General features: G+C 43.4%; 1 protein-coding gene across 1 annotated transcript in view; it reads right to left on the bottom strand.

Moving 5' to 3' along the window:
* LOC103608513 (coiled-coil domain-containing protein 60-like) overlaps window positions 1–13,929 on the bottom strand; it is a gene marked incomplete at its 3' end in the record, with an annotated part of 41,720 nt that extends 27,791 nt beyond the window's left edge. The window contains exons 1-3 of the mRNA XM_008592941.1: window positions 13,874–13,929; window positions 13,297–13,467; window positions 6,542–6,649 (exon numbers count right to left, since the gene is read on the bottom strand). Coding sequence (XP_008591163.1) covers window positions 6,542–6,649; window positions 13,297–13,467; window positions 13,874–13,929 — 335 coding nt within the window. The remainder of the gene's footprint in view (window positions 1–6,541; window positions 6,650–13,296; window positions 13,468–13,873) is intronic.
* Between the last annotated feature and the right edge of the window lie 2,291 nt (window positions 13,930–16,220).

The raw sequence follows: 16,220 nt of genomic DNA, 5'->3' as shown, positions 1-16,220 counted from the left end.
TAAAACACTATTTAAAAATATGTCTAATTTACATTTCCTGATTTTTTGGACACTTTGTATTAAACACTTAACAATGAACTAGGCATTGACTGGGGCACTTTATACACATTTTTTTATTCTCCCAACAACCTGCTGAGGTATGAATTATTATTCACATTTTAGAGAAGGGGAAACTGAGGCTGAGAGAGGTTCAATCATTTTGCTCAAGGTCACATGGGTTGTTGATGACAGAGATGATGTCTGAATATCTCATTTAATGCTCACAACAACCCTCGAGGAGGGTACTGTTCCCACCTTCTCTTTAGAGAGGAGAGAACTGAGGCTCAAGGAGATGAAGTGAATTACCTGATGTCATGCTGCTAGGATTAATGATGATTTGAACCACGGTCTGTTTAACCTCAGAGACCGTGCTCTCATGGCTTGAGCTCTGATTAGGTGCCAATGAAGCAAATGCAGTGGTCACTCTGCGAGCGAGGTCAGGAGAGGGTTAATCTGCTGCCTGCATTTTTCCTGGAAACAAGGTGGAGTCCTGGCCAGCCACCCTCCTTCCCCCATCATTTCTCCTCTTACACTAATGGGCGAGATGCCTCCATTACCAACCTGTATAATTGCTCTTCTCTGAAACCGCCTTGATCAACACTCCCCAGGGTTCTTAGGCCTGACACTCCCAGGGGCAGGAAGGAATCTACCCTCCCTGTTTCCAGGAACAGACTGCTTCAGAAGGTAAGGCCTAAAACTAAGCCCTGGCGTCAAGTGTAGATGAGAGTATCCCTTGACAGGGTCCATTTCACCCAGCTTGATGGGGAAATGCCCCACTCCCCACTCCCTTGCCCCATGTGCTGGGGTGGCTGTGCCTGCCAGGGCTTAGGAAAACTACAGTCAGCAGCTCTTTCTCTCTTTCCTTCTCTGGACCATTTTCCTTCCACAAATTATGTACTAAGCACCTCCTCTTCCCTCACTTCTAATTTAAAGGACCTATATGCCCACAAGCCCTTCAGTTCTGGTCTCTCTCTTCCCCCTTAATACCGTCTTGGGCCCTACCGGTAACAGTATTTTGGTGGCTCTGGGCACATGGGCCTTGTCCAGTGCTTAGCGAATAGCAGCAGCTCACTGTGCCATGTGCCTGGCCTGGCACTGGGCCATAAACAACTTGCTACTCCCTCACTACAATCCTAGGAAGTTGCAAAAGGCTAGGGACATCCCAGCCCCTCTTCTGTTTTACTTCTTGGAGCCCCTGCAGGCCTGGCTTTGGGATGTGCGGGGTGGGGCAGGGAATAAGCAAAGGGAGTTAATTGGTAGATGAGGTCTGATTGGTCACAGGGTGGTGGTGGGGATGTGGGACATGTGAACATCAGATTCATTTCTGCAGGTGACAAGAATAAACAGAATCCTGACCCTCTCTCTCCCTTGCTCAAAATTTTCAAACTCCCTAAACCATCTGTAGTGGGCTGAATTGTGGACCTTCAAACTTCACATGGTGAAGCCCTAACTGCGGTACCTCAGAGTGTGACTGTACGAGGGGTCTTCAAAAAGTCCATGGAAGGATTCGCATTATCTTTCAATTCTATTTTTCCATGAACTTTTTGAAGTACCCTCATCTTTGAAGATAGGGCCTTAAAAGAGGTGATTCAGTTAAAATGAAGCCATTAGGGGTGGGCCCTAATCCAATATGATCAGTGTCTTTATAAGAGGAGGAAATTTGGACACACAAAGAGACACCAAGGATGCATGCACAGAGAAAAGGCCATGTGAGGACACAAAGAGAAGGCAGCTGTCTGCAAGCCAAGGAGCAAGGCCTCAGAAGAAACCAACCCTGATGGCACCTTGATCTTGGACTTCCAGCCTCTAGAACCGTGAGAAAATAAGTTTGTGTTGTCCAAGCCACCTAGTCTGGTATTTCGCTATGACTGCCTGAGCGAACTAATACACCATGACACACAAGACTCCTGTGCACCTCTCCAGCCTCGAGACATCCCCCTCACCTCTTGTGCTACCATCTGTCGCCTGGCCCAGATCTTCTCAGTTGCTCAAGCTCACCATGCTCTTTCTTTGTGCCATCTGGATTAAAATCCTGGCTTTGCCATTTACTAGCTATGTGGCCTTGGCCAAATTAATTTACTTCCCTGAGCCCCAGTTTTCTCACCTATAAAATGCATATTCATCTTTCTTCTCCTTCTTTGTCTCTCAGTGACTGGGCTTCAGCTAAGCTAACACCTCCATCAGGAAGCTCTCCTTGATTGCTTTAGGTCTGGGTTAGGCTTTCTCCAAGGAGATTCTAAAGCATTCCCATTCCTACAATGTATCCCCTTTCCCCACACTTCAGGTCCCTGCTCTATTGTAACTAATTATCTACTTGTCTGTCCAGCCCATGAGCCTGCAAGCTACAGAGTCTTGTCCACCACAGGGTACACTGTGCCTGGCATAGACGAGGCTTAACGTATTTCTGGTTACTAAATAGAAGATGGTGGGAATGAATTGGTTCAGACCTGACATTTTCCTGAGCTGATAACTTGGGCACAATTCTTATTTACAGAACCACTGAGCTAATGAAGAGTAATAAAAATAACAAAATAAAAATAATAGTAAATACTTCCCATAGAGTGCTTACTCTGGACCAGACCCTGTTTGAAGTGGTCAACATCCATTAACTATTTTTATACCTATAAAACCCTGTGATGAAGGTACTATGATTATCCTCACTTAGCAGATGAGGAAACCGAAGCATAGAAGGCCCTGTAACTTGTCCAAGTTCACAGAGGCCAGCAAATGGCAGAGCTGGATTCTGAGCCCAGGCAGTCTGGTTCCTGAACTGCTTTTAACTGTGATGTTGATGTTGTCTATTATTACAGGGCAGAGCTCTTCCTTTTCAACAGAATTGGGTTTCATCCAGTGGGTCTGGACCTTTTTCTCTGTTTATGAAATGTACCTTAGACCTGATGATCGCTCATCTAATCTGCAGTGAAACAAACTTAAAAAGTCCCCAGAAACACGCTTGATAGAAATCAGTCCCTTGTCATAATGATCATGTTTCAGGTCATAGCACAGTATCTTGGATTTTATCAAATTAAAATAGAAAGCATTTATTTTCTTAAATGCAGGGCATAATAGGTAAAAAAAAAAAAAAAGAAAGAAAGAAAAGTAATCCTGAACAGAAATGCACAAAACCTGCTTCTGAAATCCCTGAGCTCAGAAATGTGGTGAGCACCAGCGGTCAGCACACCTGAATAGCTAACTCTATTAAAACTGCCATACCAACCAGAATACCAGTGGGTATACACATCTCTGAGAAGAAAACTTTTTTTTTTCTTTTACTAAGAGAACTCGGCAAATGCCTACAAAGCCATTCCAAGCACCCCATGCCGATTGCCAAGGACAAATCTGGACACAGGCTGCAGGCACTGCTCTTGCTGCACAGTCACTCACAAAAGGCTGTGAGAGACAGCCCAGTCACCTCAGTGGAAATGAAGGGCTGCTTCTCATTCCTAGAGACTCCCCCCTGCTTTTTAAAGATAAAGGTCAAGTCTCCTGTGATATGATTGAATTGATCCCCACACAGCACACAGTCAATTCCGAATTATCTGTCAGTTTTGGGATCAATCACATTGAGATTGAAGGGACTGACCAGGCTCTGATCCACATTGGCTGGTGTGATGACTTTGAATTCAGAAATTGACCAGGCAGGGCCTGCCCTGGTGCCTTTTCGTAGACCGATCACAGCAGTGCCATCCCTCTCTACCTTGCACACTTTGTCATGTGACTTCACTGCTTCTCCTCATCAAGAGGTGGAGTTCTCCCTCCAACTCCTGGCCTGATAACTTGTTTTGGCCAGTAGAACGTGGTGGAAGGGTCATTGTGTCCATTCTGAGCCTAGGCCTCAAGGGACTTTGGGTACTTAGGCTCTTGTCTTTGGAACCCTTTTTGACAGCCATGTGAACAAGCCTGGGCCAGCCTGCTGGATATTGAGAGACACTTCTGTCACCCTAGCCACCAACCAATCAACCAACAAACTTGTGAATGAGGCCATCCTAGATCAGCCAACCTCCAGCTCACCCATCAGCTGGGTGCACACACATAAGCAAACCCAGCCAAGATCAGCTGAGCCAACCTGACCAGCAGAACCACTCAGCTGATCTGTGGCCTTGGGAGCAATAATAAATGGATGTTATTTTTTAAGCCACTCCAGGTTGAGGTGGCCTGTAATACAGCCACAGATTACTGATAGAGTCATTAAATATGGCCAGAGACTTAAAACCAAGGAGAAGAAAGGCCAGCCTTCAGTCCAGGGCAGGGGTCAGCAAACTACAGCCAGTAGGTCTACCACCTGTTTTTGTAAATAAAACTTTATTGGAACACAGCCATATCCATTGTTGCAGCTCTCATAATACAACAGCAAAGTTAAGTGGTTCCAAGAGAGACCATCTGGTCTGCAAAGCCTAAAATATTTACTGTTTGGCCTTTTAAGGAAAAGTTTGCTGACCCCTGGTCTAGGTGTAACAAATAATAACAACATCCACTCTGATGATGATGACGATAATAATAATAGTAATAATTATGATAACCTATGTAAAATACCTCATGTAAAGATCTGACTTGCTAGTCAGGAGATCAAGAATCCTGTTGTGAAACCTTTGGCAGTTTCTGCCCCCTTTCCGGGCTTTAGTTTCCTCATCTGGCATTGAAGGAAAAGGGGCAAGAAACTCTCCAGTCATTTTGTAGCTGATTTAAGCCTCAGTTTGCTCAGTCCAAATAAATCATGGGTGGGGCGCAGGAACATGCAATTTCCCAGGCATCCTCTCCATCCCTAGATCATTAGGATGCAAGTGAAAACTATTTGGTTTCAGAAGGCTTGTCCATGGGAGAGATGGCAGAGGTGCAGGTGTTTCCAAGGGACATTATGAGAAATTGCAAGGCCTGTTTTTGCAAGGAGATGCTTTAAGAACAACCAAGGTTAGGCTACCAGGTGGAATGTCCCTGAACAAATAGGTCTACTGAGAAGCCAATCATAATATCAATTAAAGGGAGGTAGCAGGAAAATGGGGTGGGGTGAGGTGGGGGCTCATCAAAGAGCTGGAATATTAGGGAGGGATAAGGATGTGTTCAATATGAGGTGATGATGGTGACGATGATGATGATGGTGATGATGATGATGGTGATGATGATGATGGTGATGATGATGATAGTGATGATGGTGATGGTGATAATGATGATGGTGATGATGATGATGATGGTGTTGGTGATTGGTTGTTGCATCTTTCATCCATGAATTAAGGGCTGTTATTAATGATCTTCTTTTGTCTGCCATCTTGTTCTATAATTTTACTCTTGCATTATCTCACTCTTCAAGTATAGGAGACTTGGCTCTCCAAATTTATTTTGAGCTCCTCAAAAGCAAAGCATTAGGATACACATTCTGTGTAGTGTGTGGTGATGAAAGCTTGGGCTCTGAAGTCAGACAGACCTGGCTTAAATCACAGTGCAGCAACATGCTGAGCTCTGTGACCTTGGGCAAGTGAATAAACCTCTCTGCACTTCTGCTTTCTCATCTGCAGAGAGGGGATAATAATATACCTACACAATACGGCTGCTGAGAGGACTGAATGAGATCATACCTATGGAGTGGTCAGTAGTGGCCATTATCACTGTGAACACTGTAGGAGCCTAATAAATATTTGACAAATGAGCAGACAGTCTAGAATCCATTGCACTATTGCCCAGAATGAATTCATTGCCCTAAAGCAGTGGTTCTCAATGTGGGGTGGGGAGGATTGTAAAATTTTGCCCCCAGGGTACATTTGGTAATATCTGGAGACATTTTTGGCTATGTCAGTTGGGGGGAAGGAAGTTACTGGCATCTAATGGGTAGAGGCCATGGGTACTGCTAAACATCCAACAATACACAGCACAGCCTTTTACAGCAAAGAATTAATTATTCCTCTCCAAATTTCAATAGTGCCGAGGCTGAGAAACCCTGCCCAAAAGTCAACAGCTTGTATCTCTGTGCCTGAAATTTTCCAATTGAAAAGTGTCAACTAGTGAAAAAGAAAATATTGGGATTCTTTGGAATAGACACAAGGGGAACAAGATGTCAAGGTTTTAGAAAGCAAGAGTATTCTTTGGAGGTTTGATTAGTCTATTACACCTTGCAATGATGTGTTCATGCCTTGGGTCAGAAGACTAGAAGGGCTTCTCTGGGGAATAGCTCCTTGAGTCTTGGGAAACACATGTCCCCTGAGCACTGGCAGAAACGTTCTCACATGGTTTTTATCAGGCTTTGCAAACTATTTGACATTAGAGCATCTGGGTTGGTAAGAAATGGGATGATTCAGTTGCAGCTGATTCTCCACTTAGCTCTAAACCACCGTATCTACTTTCTGTTATTTTTATATGCCAAATAGCTTTGCCAGCTCCAGGCACAATGTCCCTTTCAAGAGGACAAAGAAACAGCTCAATGGCTCCTGACACATTAGCTCTTTGAGCCATTTCAGCTCGGCTTCAGTTTATAAGCTAGCAAGGCAAATGAACTGGAGGGGAGACTACTTACACGTGAGCCTCCGGTAGGGAGGGAGAAATGATACAGCTGTGGACAGGGGTGAACGGGCGAAGTGTGACTCCAGCCCCCAGCTTCTTAAACTTCTCGTCGTCGTACGTGCTGAACGAAAGCAGAAAGAGGAACAATGTGAGCGATGAACAGCAGCGTTAGATGCTTTTTTCTCTTGCCTGGGTTTATTTGACAGATATTACTGGGCACCTTCTAGGTGCCAGGAAATAATTTGTGGCTTGAGAGATGAAGGTTCTAGATGCAGTTTGTGACCAGGGCATATGAGGGTACTTCAAAAAGTGGAAAATGGAATTAAATGGAAAAATGGAATTAAAAGATATTATGAATCCTTCCATGAACTTTTTGAAGACCCATCTTCTAAAAATCCCTGCCCTCATGGAGTGTATATTCTACTGGAAGAGCAAAGAGAATAAACAAGAAAAATAGGCAAATTATGTGGTATACTAGTATATTACACTAGGGTTTGGAAATGTTTTCTTAAAGGGCCAGTCAAGAAATATTTTCAGCTGTGTTCTAGAAACAGCAGTTGAATACCATATTAAAATGTTTTTTTTTTTTTTTTTTTTTTGATCTTACCATCATGGAGCAAGTCATTTCAGTTGTAGAAAAAAAAAAAATATATATATATATATTTTGCATGCCTGAGTCAGAGCATATATATTGTTTTGGCCATGGCCAAATTCATCCCACAGACATATTTTAATTAGCCTACTGTGTGTTTGTGTGTGTGTATGTATTTGAATCAATTGTCTATATTTTAAAATTGGGAGATTTCATATAAATATTGAAAAGCTTTGGCTTTTAAAACTTGAAGGCTCTGGCCACTCTGGACCTGTGTTCCCACTGGCAAGAATCAGCTGGAGCCGAGGATAGAGGATCATTGCCTGCTTTGCATGAGGCGTGTCATTCCTGGCTTGCTCCAGACCTAGCACCCCTGGTTTCTCACTCCCCACCCACCTTACTAATTCATGCTACCTGCCTGTTCCACAAAGGCCTTTCAGTTTATGAGCCCCAGTCTAAGTACTTTAATTGACTGAGTCATTGATGGGTTCCCGATTCATTAATTTCTACCAATATTTCTTGAACATCTTCTCTGTGCTTGGGGTTGCAGATATAGCAGTAAATGAGACAGTCCCAGCAACCCCTCCTGAAGCTAGTGGGGGAGATAGGCATCACTAGACACACACAGTTGTGATAAGTGTTCAGAGGGAGAGTGCACAGTGCTTTGACAGCTTAAAATAGGGAATTTGACTGAAATGGAAGCCAGGGAATACTTCCATAAGGAAGTTTTGACTATTTCAAAGTATGTCCACCAAATTCTTTGGTAATCCTTCAATTGAGAGTTAGGTCTATGTCCACTAAGATCGAAGGATCTCATCTCTGTGACTGGATGACCTAATAGTATGTGTCAGAAATGATACAATGCCAGGCTGCAGGATCCAGCAGCCTCTTCCTGTGTCCTGGGATGCTCGCGCTTAGCATCTGACTACCATGTTGTGAGGAAGCTGGTGGCCTGTGAAGAGGCCCATAGGGAGAGGAACCAAGCTCTCAGCAGAAAGTCAGCCCCAACTTGCCACCCATGTGAGTGAGCCATCTTGGAAATGGATCCTTCAAGCCACCCCAGCTGGTGCTGTGTGGGGCAGAGACAATCCTTCCCCTCTGAGCCCTACTCAAATTGCAGATTTGTGAGAGAAAGAAGTGTTTGTGGTCTTGAGTTAACGCATTTTGGAGTGATTGTTCATGGCAATAGTAACTGGAACAAAAATAAATTCTGAGCTGAAATCTGAAGGTTGAAAGGGAATTAACGAGGTAAATGGAGGAGGGGAAGTCCTTCCAGCCAGAGGGAATGTATATGCAAAGACCCTGTGGTGAAGGGCATGTCATGAGTAGGAAAGTAGGAGAGTGTGGCTGGGGCAGAGGGAGCAAGAGGAAGCTATGAAGTGGGGCTGGAAAGGCTAGTCAAGGGCTAGGCCATCCAGGGCCTTGTAACCCCTGTTCAGACTTTTGTCTTTATCCTTTGAGGCATGGAAGCCATTGAGGGGGTTAAGCTGGGAGCAATTTATATTTTGAAAAGGCCACACTGGCTTAGCGTGGGGAATGGGATCAAGGGGGTGGGAGAAGGTGATGCTGGGTCACAAGTAGGAGTTTACCTTCCTTCTGGGAATTTGAGGACAATCCTGGAGTCACAGAGTTAACTAAAAGATAGGACCAGAATCTATGTCCCTCAATTTCCATTTCTATTGGCCCTTTATTCAAACCTGGAGCTGAGGAAACCACCAGCAAATACAATGCTGTGCCCCATCTTACTGGCTTGACCATGTCTCCCTTTGGTTTAGAATATGTAGAAATTAACCCAGCTTCAACACCCCTTAATCTCTGGTTTTATGTCTTCTCTCAACCATTATAATAAAACAAATTCTACTCGTCTGATTTTTTTTTTTTCTTTTTCACCTTTTCAGCTGAATCTGCAGCTGAGAAACGAGGTCATTGAGCACAGTGGGAAAGACTGCTTGCAGGCAGAAATCTTTTGGGACATGCTTGATTTTTCTTTTTTCCCTGCATAGTTTGTCAGATATAAAACTTTTGTCTAAAATAACTTATTGTATGATCTTAGATCCAGAGGGGGAAAAAATAATTCCTTTTGCTTTTGTAATGCACAAGATCAAATACTTTGTTAAAAGTATTTACAAATGAACACATATTTTTGGTACTTTTGTGATTAGAATTATACTCATCGAAGCATAGATCTTAGATGTGGGTTGCTTTCTAGCCTTCATGGAAATTAAGATTTTTAGCCATATATTTAAAGATTTTAGGTAATTGAGGCCCAGAGAGATCAAATTCACTTTACTGCATAATAATAGCTAACAATTCCTGAGCATGTCTTATATGCCAGGCTCTGTGATAAGCATCATTTCATCTAATTCTCATAACAAGCTTGGGAGTTTGGTACCACCTATATGGTTGAAGAAAAAGGAGGATCAGAGAGGTACAGGACTTGTCCAAAGCTAAACAGTTGTATGGATGAAGTGGCTGCAAAGACTGTGCTCTCAACTGCTACCCTATGGACAATTTCAAAATGCTATTTTATAACACCCTCCCACCCCCATATTTGATGGCTATATTGCAATAATGACTCCTAGTTTTATTTTAATAACAATGCTGTACAGCACCGAATCTACCAGATAAGATATAACCAGACCAATGTCTATGAGAAGAGCAATCTCATGCATATTTAAACTTATTAAGCTTTAAATAAACCATGTCTGGCACACTGAAACATGGATTAGAGAGGGAGAATTGTGTACTATGACCATGGATTAAAAACCTCATCCACATAAGTGGAACGTCATACTCGAACCCTTAAACAGCCACAGGATCATCTTTAACAGACACCCTCCTTACCCAGTGCTTGTTGGTTTTCCTATTAATCTGAGTATAGCTCCTGCAAAAAGGAGCCACAAGTTCATTCCTTCTCTTTATTCTAGGGAAAGGCTGCCAGCTGGCTAGTGTCACTGGGAGTATCAAACTCTATGAGTGCCATTGGGCTCAGGCTGGAAGGCAGAATTTGTGCTGAGTTCTCAGGACCCTCATGGAAAGAGTAAGAATCTCCCAGCTCATTGAGTGGCCTTCTCTGCATCATGTACCCCTTCAAGGTCCAGAGAGAACACTTCAATGATGCTGGCTCTGAAAATAACGTTTCTGACTTCTGTAGAAAGACAACACAATCACACCCTCCTTTTTTCTGCCTGGGCCCTCCTAAGCAGACACAATGGATGCAGGAATTTCTGGTGGGCTGATGTTGATATGTCTTCTACCCATGCCTCATTTTTGTAACCCAGCCAACTTCCGTTCAATATTAAAGATCCTGCTCTAAATTCACACCTCTAGGGATTCTTTCCAGATTCCCTCCTCACCTCCTAAACTTGAGCGGATGGGCATACTTAAGGGCCTTCAGTGTGCACCCCTGTGATACTTTGTTGTGGTCCTGCATGTGGTAGGGGAGTCTCCTTTAATCCTCCTATTTCCATGCCATCAGAGGGCCCGCACATAGTAGGCCTTCAATATTTAGTGGTTGGTTTTTCAACGAGAATGGGCCTGTGTCAAGGTAGCCTCCCTTCCCTTGCCTTGAAACTGACCAAGATAAGGGGCCAAGACCTAAGTCCCTAAGCGACCACTGATATTTTACTAAAGATCTTGTTGGGAAAGAGTGAAGTAGATTTGCATCTCACACCATGAGGCAAAACCTCGTAAAAATCCACATGACACATCTCTCTTTTCTCCCCATGAGGGCTGCCTTTCCCCCCATCTCCCCTCTGAAGGGTCCCTCTCACACTCCCAGCCAGACTTCTGGAAGTCTTCATCCTATCTCTTAGGTGAATTGGTTCAGCTCTTCCTCTGTATTGGTATATTATATTCATTCAAATATACCCTGCTCAACAGACAAAAGTTCTTCCTTGGGTTGTCCACTCCTTAAAAGGCACAGAGGAGGGAGTATAAATCATAAATATTTTTTCCCATGTCAGAATGAATAAATGAGTTAATAAATGAGTGCACAAATGGCAGGCTAGCTTATTTAGACCAACCCTCTGGGTAAAAATAACCAAAAAATGTCAGATAAAACAGCAATAACATAAAATAAAATTCTTAAAAGTGGCAAGGAGCTGACAATAAAGTGGGAATCTCTAGACCAGAGCTGTAGCGAGAAAGGAAACAAGAGAGGGTAGCTGCAAAGGTGCTGCTTTGGTTCTAAGGACGTTTGTCAATTTAGAAAGGGTTAACTTTCCTCCTGATAGCTTCACAGGGCAAGAGGGACAGAAATCACAGCCTAGGGTCTGCACAAATGAGGGGTCAAAAGAGGAGACCCTTCTCACAATAAGCTGCAATCCCAAGGGCTACAATTTGGGGGGAGGGTGACCGGAAATACACCAGCCCCCATGTGGTCTTGCAGTCTGGGTTCTTATCCATCATCTGGAACCTTAAGCTTCAAGGAGGTCCCCCACCAGTAGTGTCTAGCCCTTCCTGTCCACCTTGCACCCCAGGGCCTCATAGACCAGACCCTTGTTCTATTAAAAATTTTTTTTTATTGAGGTAAAAGTTACATAACATAAAATTAACTGTTTTAAAGTGCACAACACAGTGGCATTTACTGCATTTATCATGGTGTGCAACCTTCACCTGTATCTTGTTCCAAAATATTTTCATGACCCCCAAAAGGAGACTCCATACTCATTAAGTATCACTCTCCATTCCCCCTCCTTCCCAGCTCCTGATAACCACTAATCTGTTTTCTGTCGAGGATAAACCTCAAACACATTATGTTAAATGAAAAAAGCCAGACACAAAAAGGCCACATATCATATGATTCCATTGGTAGGACCCTTGTTTATCAAAAAGTGCATATTAATATTCTTGAAATTAATATTCTGAAGAAATTGAGAAATGGTGCAGAGGAAAGGGGGTGTTTGCTGTAGCTTCTGTTTCTTCTTTAGCAAATGACCTGGCAGTAGGGCTTCCTGAAGGTAGCCTGGCACAATGGCTCTCAACTGTGGCTTCACATTAGAACCACTTAGGGGACCTTTAAAAAATACTCTGAACTAGTGACACCCCCAGAGAGCCTAATGTAACTGATGGGGGATGTAGCCTGGTCACTGCTATTTTTAAAACCTCTCCAGATGATTCTTCTGGGTAGCCAGGGTTGAGATGACTGCTTGGACAGGACAATGGCTACAGCTGCAAGCCATTTCTACCCTGTATCTCTGCCCTTCTTTCCATCCCTGGTTTGTGTCCCATTGAGTCTGCATAAGCTAAGCATCCCAGGGTTTTGTCCACGCTGAGTGGCACAATCCATGGATTTTGGTGCCCACTGAGTTTGGGACTCGGGTATGCTTTCTAACTAAGGACATTGGGGAAAATTAGTTAACATTTCTAAGCCTTATTTCTACATCTCTAAAATAGTGCTAATAAACTCCAGTCTCATAAATGTATCTTGAGGGTTAGATAAATAGATGTGCATAAAGCACTTAGTAAACACTCATCATTACTGTTTTTATTACTGTGGTTGTTGTTGTTATTATTATATGCATGGGCATGTCTTAATGGACCAGTCTGTTGATGGTCCTCTCCCAACCAGAAGAAAGTCCTTTACAAAAGGGGGTGCTAAACCGACAAACATTTTTTGTGTATCTGCTTTGTGTGGACACTGACTAGGCCCTGGGGATGCAGCTGAGGGTCTAGAACAGAGAAGTTGATGTGGAATGGAGTGAACCAGCAAACAAACACATGTTATGGGAACCAGGGGTGCAAATGGTTGCAGGAGGTGGTTGGATGAATCCAGGAAGTATCAGGTGAGGGCAGCATTTAAGCTGGGTATTTAATAACAAGTAGAACTTTAGTCGGAATAAGATGTGGGAAGCGGTATTTAAGGCCCAAGGAAGAGCATGGAAAATGGCCTAGAAGGGAGAGGGAAAGAGGCACATTTGGGGACTGGCAAGATTTCTTGTGTAGCTGTTAGGATCAGACATGAGAACAGACAGAGGTAACAGAAGTTATCCCAGTGAATCCCAGGAGGCAAGTCTGGCAAGGTAGGTGGGACCAGACTAAAGATGGCATCAGGTGCCAGACTAAGGAGGGGCTCCTGATCTTGGACAGCTGCGATTGCCCAACCCAGCCAGCAGGCTCTGCTCTCCATGGTCCTTTCCAAAACCACTGGTGCCACAGCTACTGTGTCTACTTACCCCAATAAGGTGTCCCCATACTGAATTTCCGAGATCTTTTTGGCTGGTTGGAATTTATTTCTTTCTTCCTCTTTCAGTTTCTGAAGTTGCTGTTGCTTCTTTTTCATTTCACTCTCCTCCCTCAGAATAGTAAAGTACCCACGACCTATCTTCACTGACTGGATCAAGAAGCTAGAGAGAGAGAGACAGAGACAGAGACGATATAGAGACAGAGTCAGAGAGGGAGGGAGGGAGGGACGGAGGGAGGGAGAGAGACAGATTAAAAAAAACAAAAATAAAAGATGAGTTGACATATTAAGACAATGTCCTATTGTCTTGAGACCAAGGGCACTGTCATGCCTCAGGATAGGAGACTTCCTATCTCTAGATTTCCAGAATCAGACAGATCTGAGCTTGAATTCTGTATCCATTTCTTACTGAAGAGCTTGTACAAGTCATTTAATCTCTCTAATCCCCATTTCCTTCATCCTTCCATCCATCCCTTAAAAAGTATTTATGGAGTACCTACTCTGTGCCAGGCACTCTGCTGGGTGCTACGAAATGAGTACAGCAATCCACACCCCACAGAATTAGATACCTCCATGCATGGGCAGGGGCCAGCAGGGTGCTGGCACTGGAGAAGGGCTCTTCCATGATCGCCAGTGGCAGAGCAGATGCTATAGGGCCTAGGCTCCTGGCTGAGGCTGCCCTCTCTGCCATTTGCCTAAATCTCACACTGGAGAGCATAACTGCAGAAGTCCAAGTAACAATGTGTAGGTGCTTGCTGTGTCAAGTAGCATATGTTGGGACTTATTATTATTATTTTCTTGCCAACTGTTTCCTAATCGGATGTCTTGATGCTACCTTGATGTGAAGACATTCTGTGTCCTGATGGTCTACACACCTCCCTCCCCTTGGCCAGTCTTCACCTTGGGGATGGAGTTAGCAGCACTGTGGTGGAAGGACTGATGCAGAGGAGTTTACATATCTCTCTGTCTGTCCACCTGTCTATCTGGGATATTGCCAGGCACTGTATTAAACTACCACCATGTTCTCTAGATATAAATGTTGTTTCTGAAATTCAATTTTATTTGTTCTCTAAGTTCCTAATAAGCTACCAATGGGTGCTGGGTGCTGTGCTGACTGTTGGGGTTAGTGATGAACAAGACACTAGGTCCCAGAGTTCATGGTCTAATAGGAGAGAAAGATACATGAAAAGTCAATGATAACACCCGGTGATGGGGGAGGGAGGACTCTGCGCTTTACAGGAGGGGGCACCTAATTCAGACTAAAGGGTGGTTGAGACATCTTCCTGGAGAAAGTGATATCTCCTTTCTCTCTTTCAGAGTAGCCTCTTCCTCTCTCCTTGTTTTTCTCTTGTGCTCAGTTTTGTGAATATCCTCAGCCAGCTGTCATAACCAGACTCTGATAATGATTAATTAACTCCTGCTTATTTGCTGGGAAGAGTTAAGGTGTTACTAAGGGCATTTTCATTTCAGCAGAAGACTCTTGTAATTGTCCATTGGGAAAATGCTGAAAGGTGGGAGGTGGGGCTTTTCCAGCATTTATCAAATCATATCACACAGGTGGCAGCCAAGTGTTAAATTTTCATTCATTCATTTCTCTGGCTGGCCTTGGCTGAGATCCTGCTGTTCCAGCCACCAGTGCAGGGAACTGGAGCTGCATAAAGCAATAAGATGAGGCATTTGCCCCCAGACAGTTCACAGTATAATAGAGGAAACACACTCACAAACATACACTCTGAACCTAATGTGCCAAAGGGCTGCAGAAACCTAGAGAAATCATGTGAGGCTTCCTGGAGGTGACATTTGGGCTAAGTAGGAATTTACTAGTAGGACGATGGGAAATGGCATACCAATGGATGGAATAGCAGGTGTAAGTACAAAGAGGTGAGTCTGCAGATGGCTTGTTTAGGGAGCTACGAGTATCTTAAAAAATCTGGAGCACTGAAGTATAGGAGAGTGGCTAGAGCTGAAGCTGGAGATGCTGGCAGGGAACAGCTGATGCAGGGCCTTGAGTTTTTAAGTGAGACCAGATTTTGGGATTGCTAGGAATGCACCTTCTAAAAATGCTTCAGAAATCTAAAAATGTCTGACTGAGTTTTCATGAACAACTTTTAAAGCTATTAACAATATTAAAACACAAAACATCCTGTTCTGTACCAGATCAATTCATTTTGTACAAGCCTCTCCTGTCCTTTCTATTGCTTTCACTTTGGTTCACCAATTCTGCAATGCACATGTCTTCACATCTTAACATCTTTCAGATGAGACTGTGACTTACCATCACTGGCCTTTTGCAATCGCTGCCAGCCAGATGGCTGCTGCATTGTGATTGTCATAGCCTGTGTGTGCCTGAACTTGGTTGTTGCTCCTGGTAGCCTGACTGCTCAACTACCCCCTTGATGTTTTAGTCACTAAACCATCGGACCATGAGTTGGGGGTCTGCCAAGTCTTTTTCTTTGATGTATTCTTATAAAATCAAGAAAGTACCAGTATCATAACTTTCAGACTGGTGGCCAGCAGTACAAAGAAAATCCTGGAGGCAATAATGGAGCATCCTTTTAAGAAACGTTGCATCGGGCATTGTTGACTATGGGTGGAAAAGTGATTCAGATGAGCTGGACTTTGAATGTGAAGCAGTTTGAGTAGTACCTTAACAAATGTATTCCACTTATATTTTCCTTTTTATGTGAACAGAAGAGTGATATATAAAAATTATGTAGGTAAGTGAAAAAGAGTTTTTAAAAAATTATGAAATGAAATATATTTTTACAAAATAAAAATTCTAAGTGATAAGGAAGCACTGTCTTAATTTATTTTTATTTATTTTTTATTAGCATATTCATTGTTACAAATCATACTTATTCTTTATGTCCCTTATCCAAACTCTCCCCTTTCTCTTCTCCCAGCACTGTCTTAATT

Source organism: Galeopterus variegatus, unplaced genomic scaffold (genome assembly GCF_000696425.1).
Source record: "Galeopterus variegatus unplaced genomic scaffold, G_variegatus-3.0.2 Scaffold8509, whole genome shotgun sequence".
In the NCBI taxonomy this organism is placed as follows: domain Eukaryota; kingdom Metazoa; phylum Chordata; class Mammalia; order Dermoptera; family Cynocephalidae; genus Galeopterus; species Galeopterus variegatus.
The sequence above is the reverse complement of the archived record's forward strand: the minus strand, read 5'-3'. Positions and strand labels throughout refer to the sequence as shown.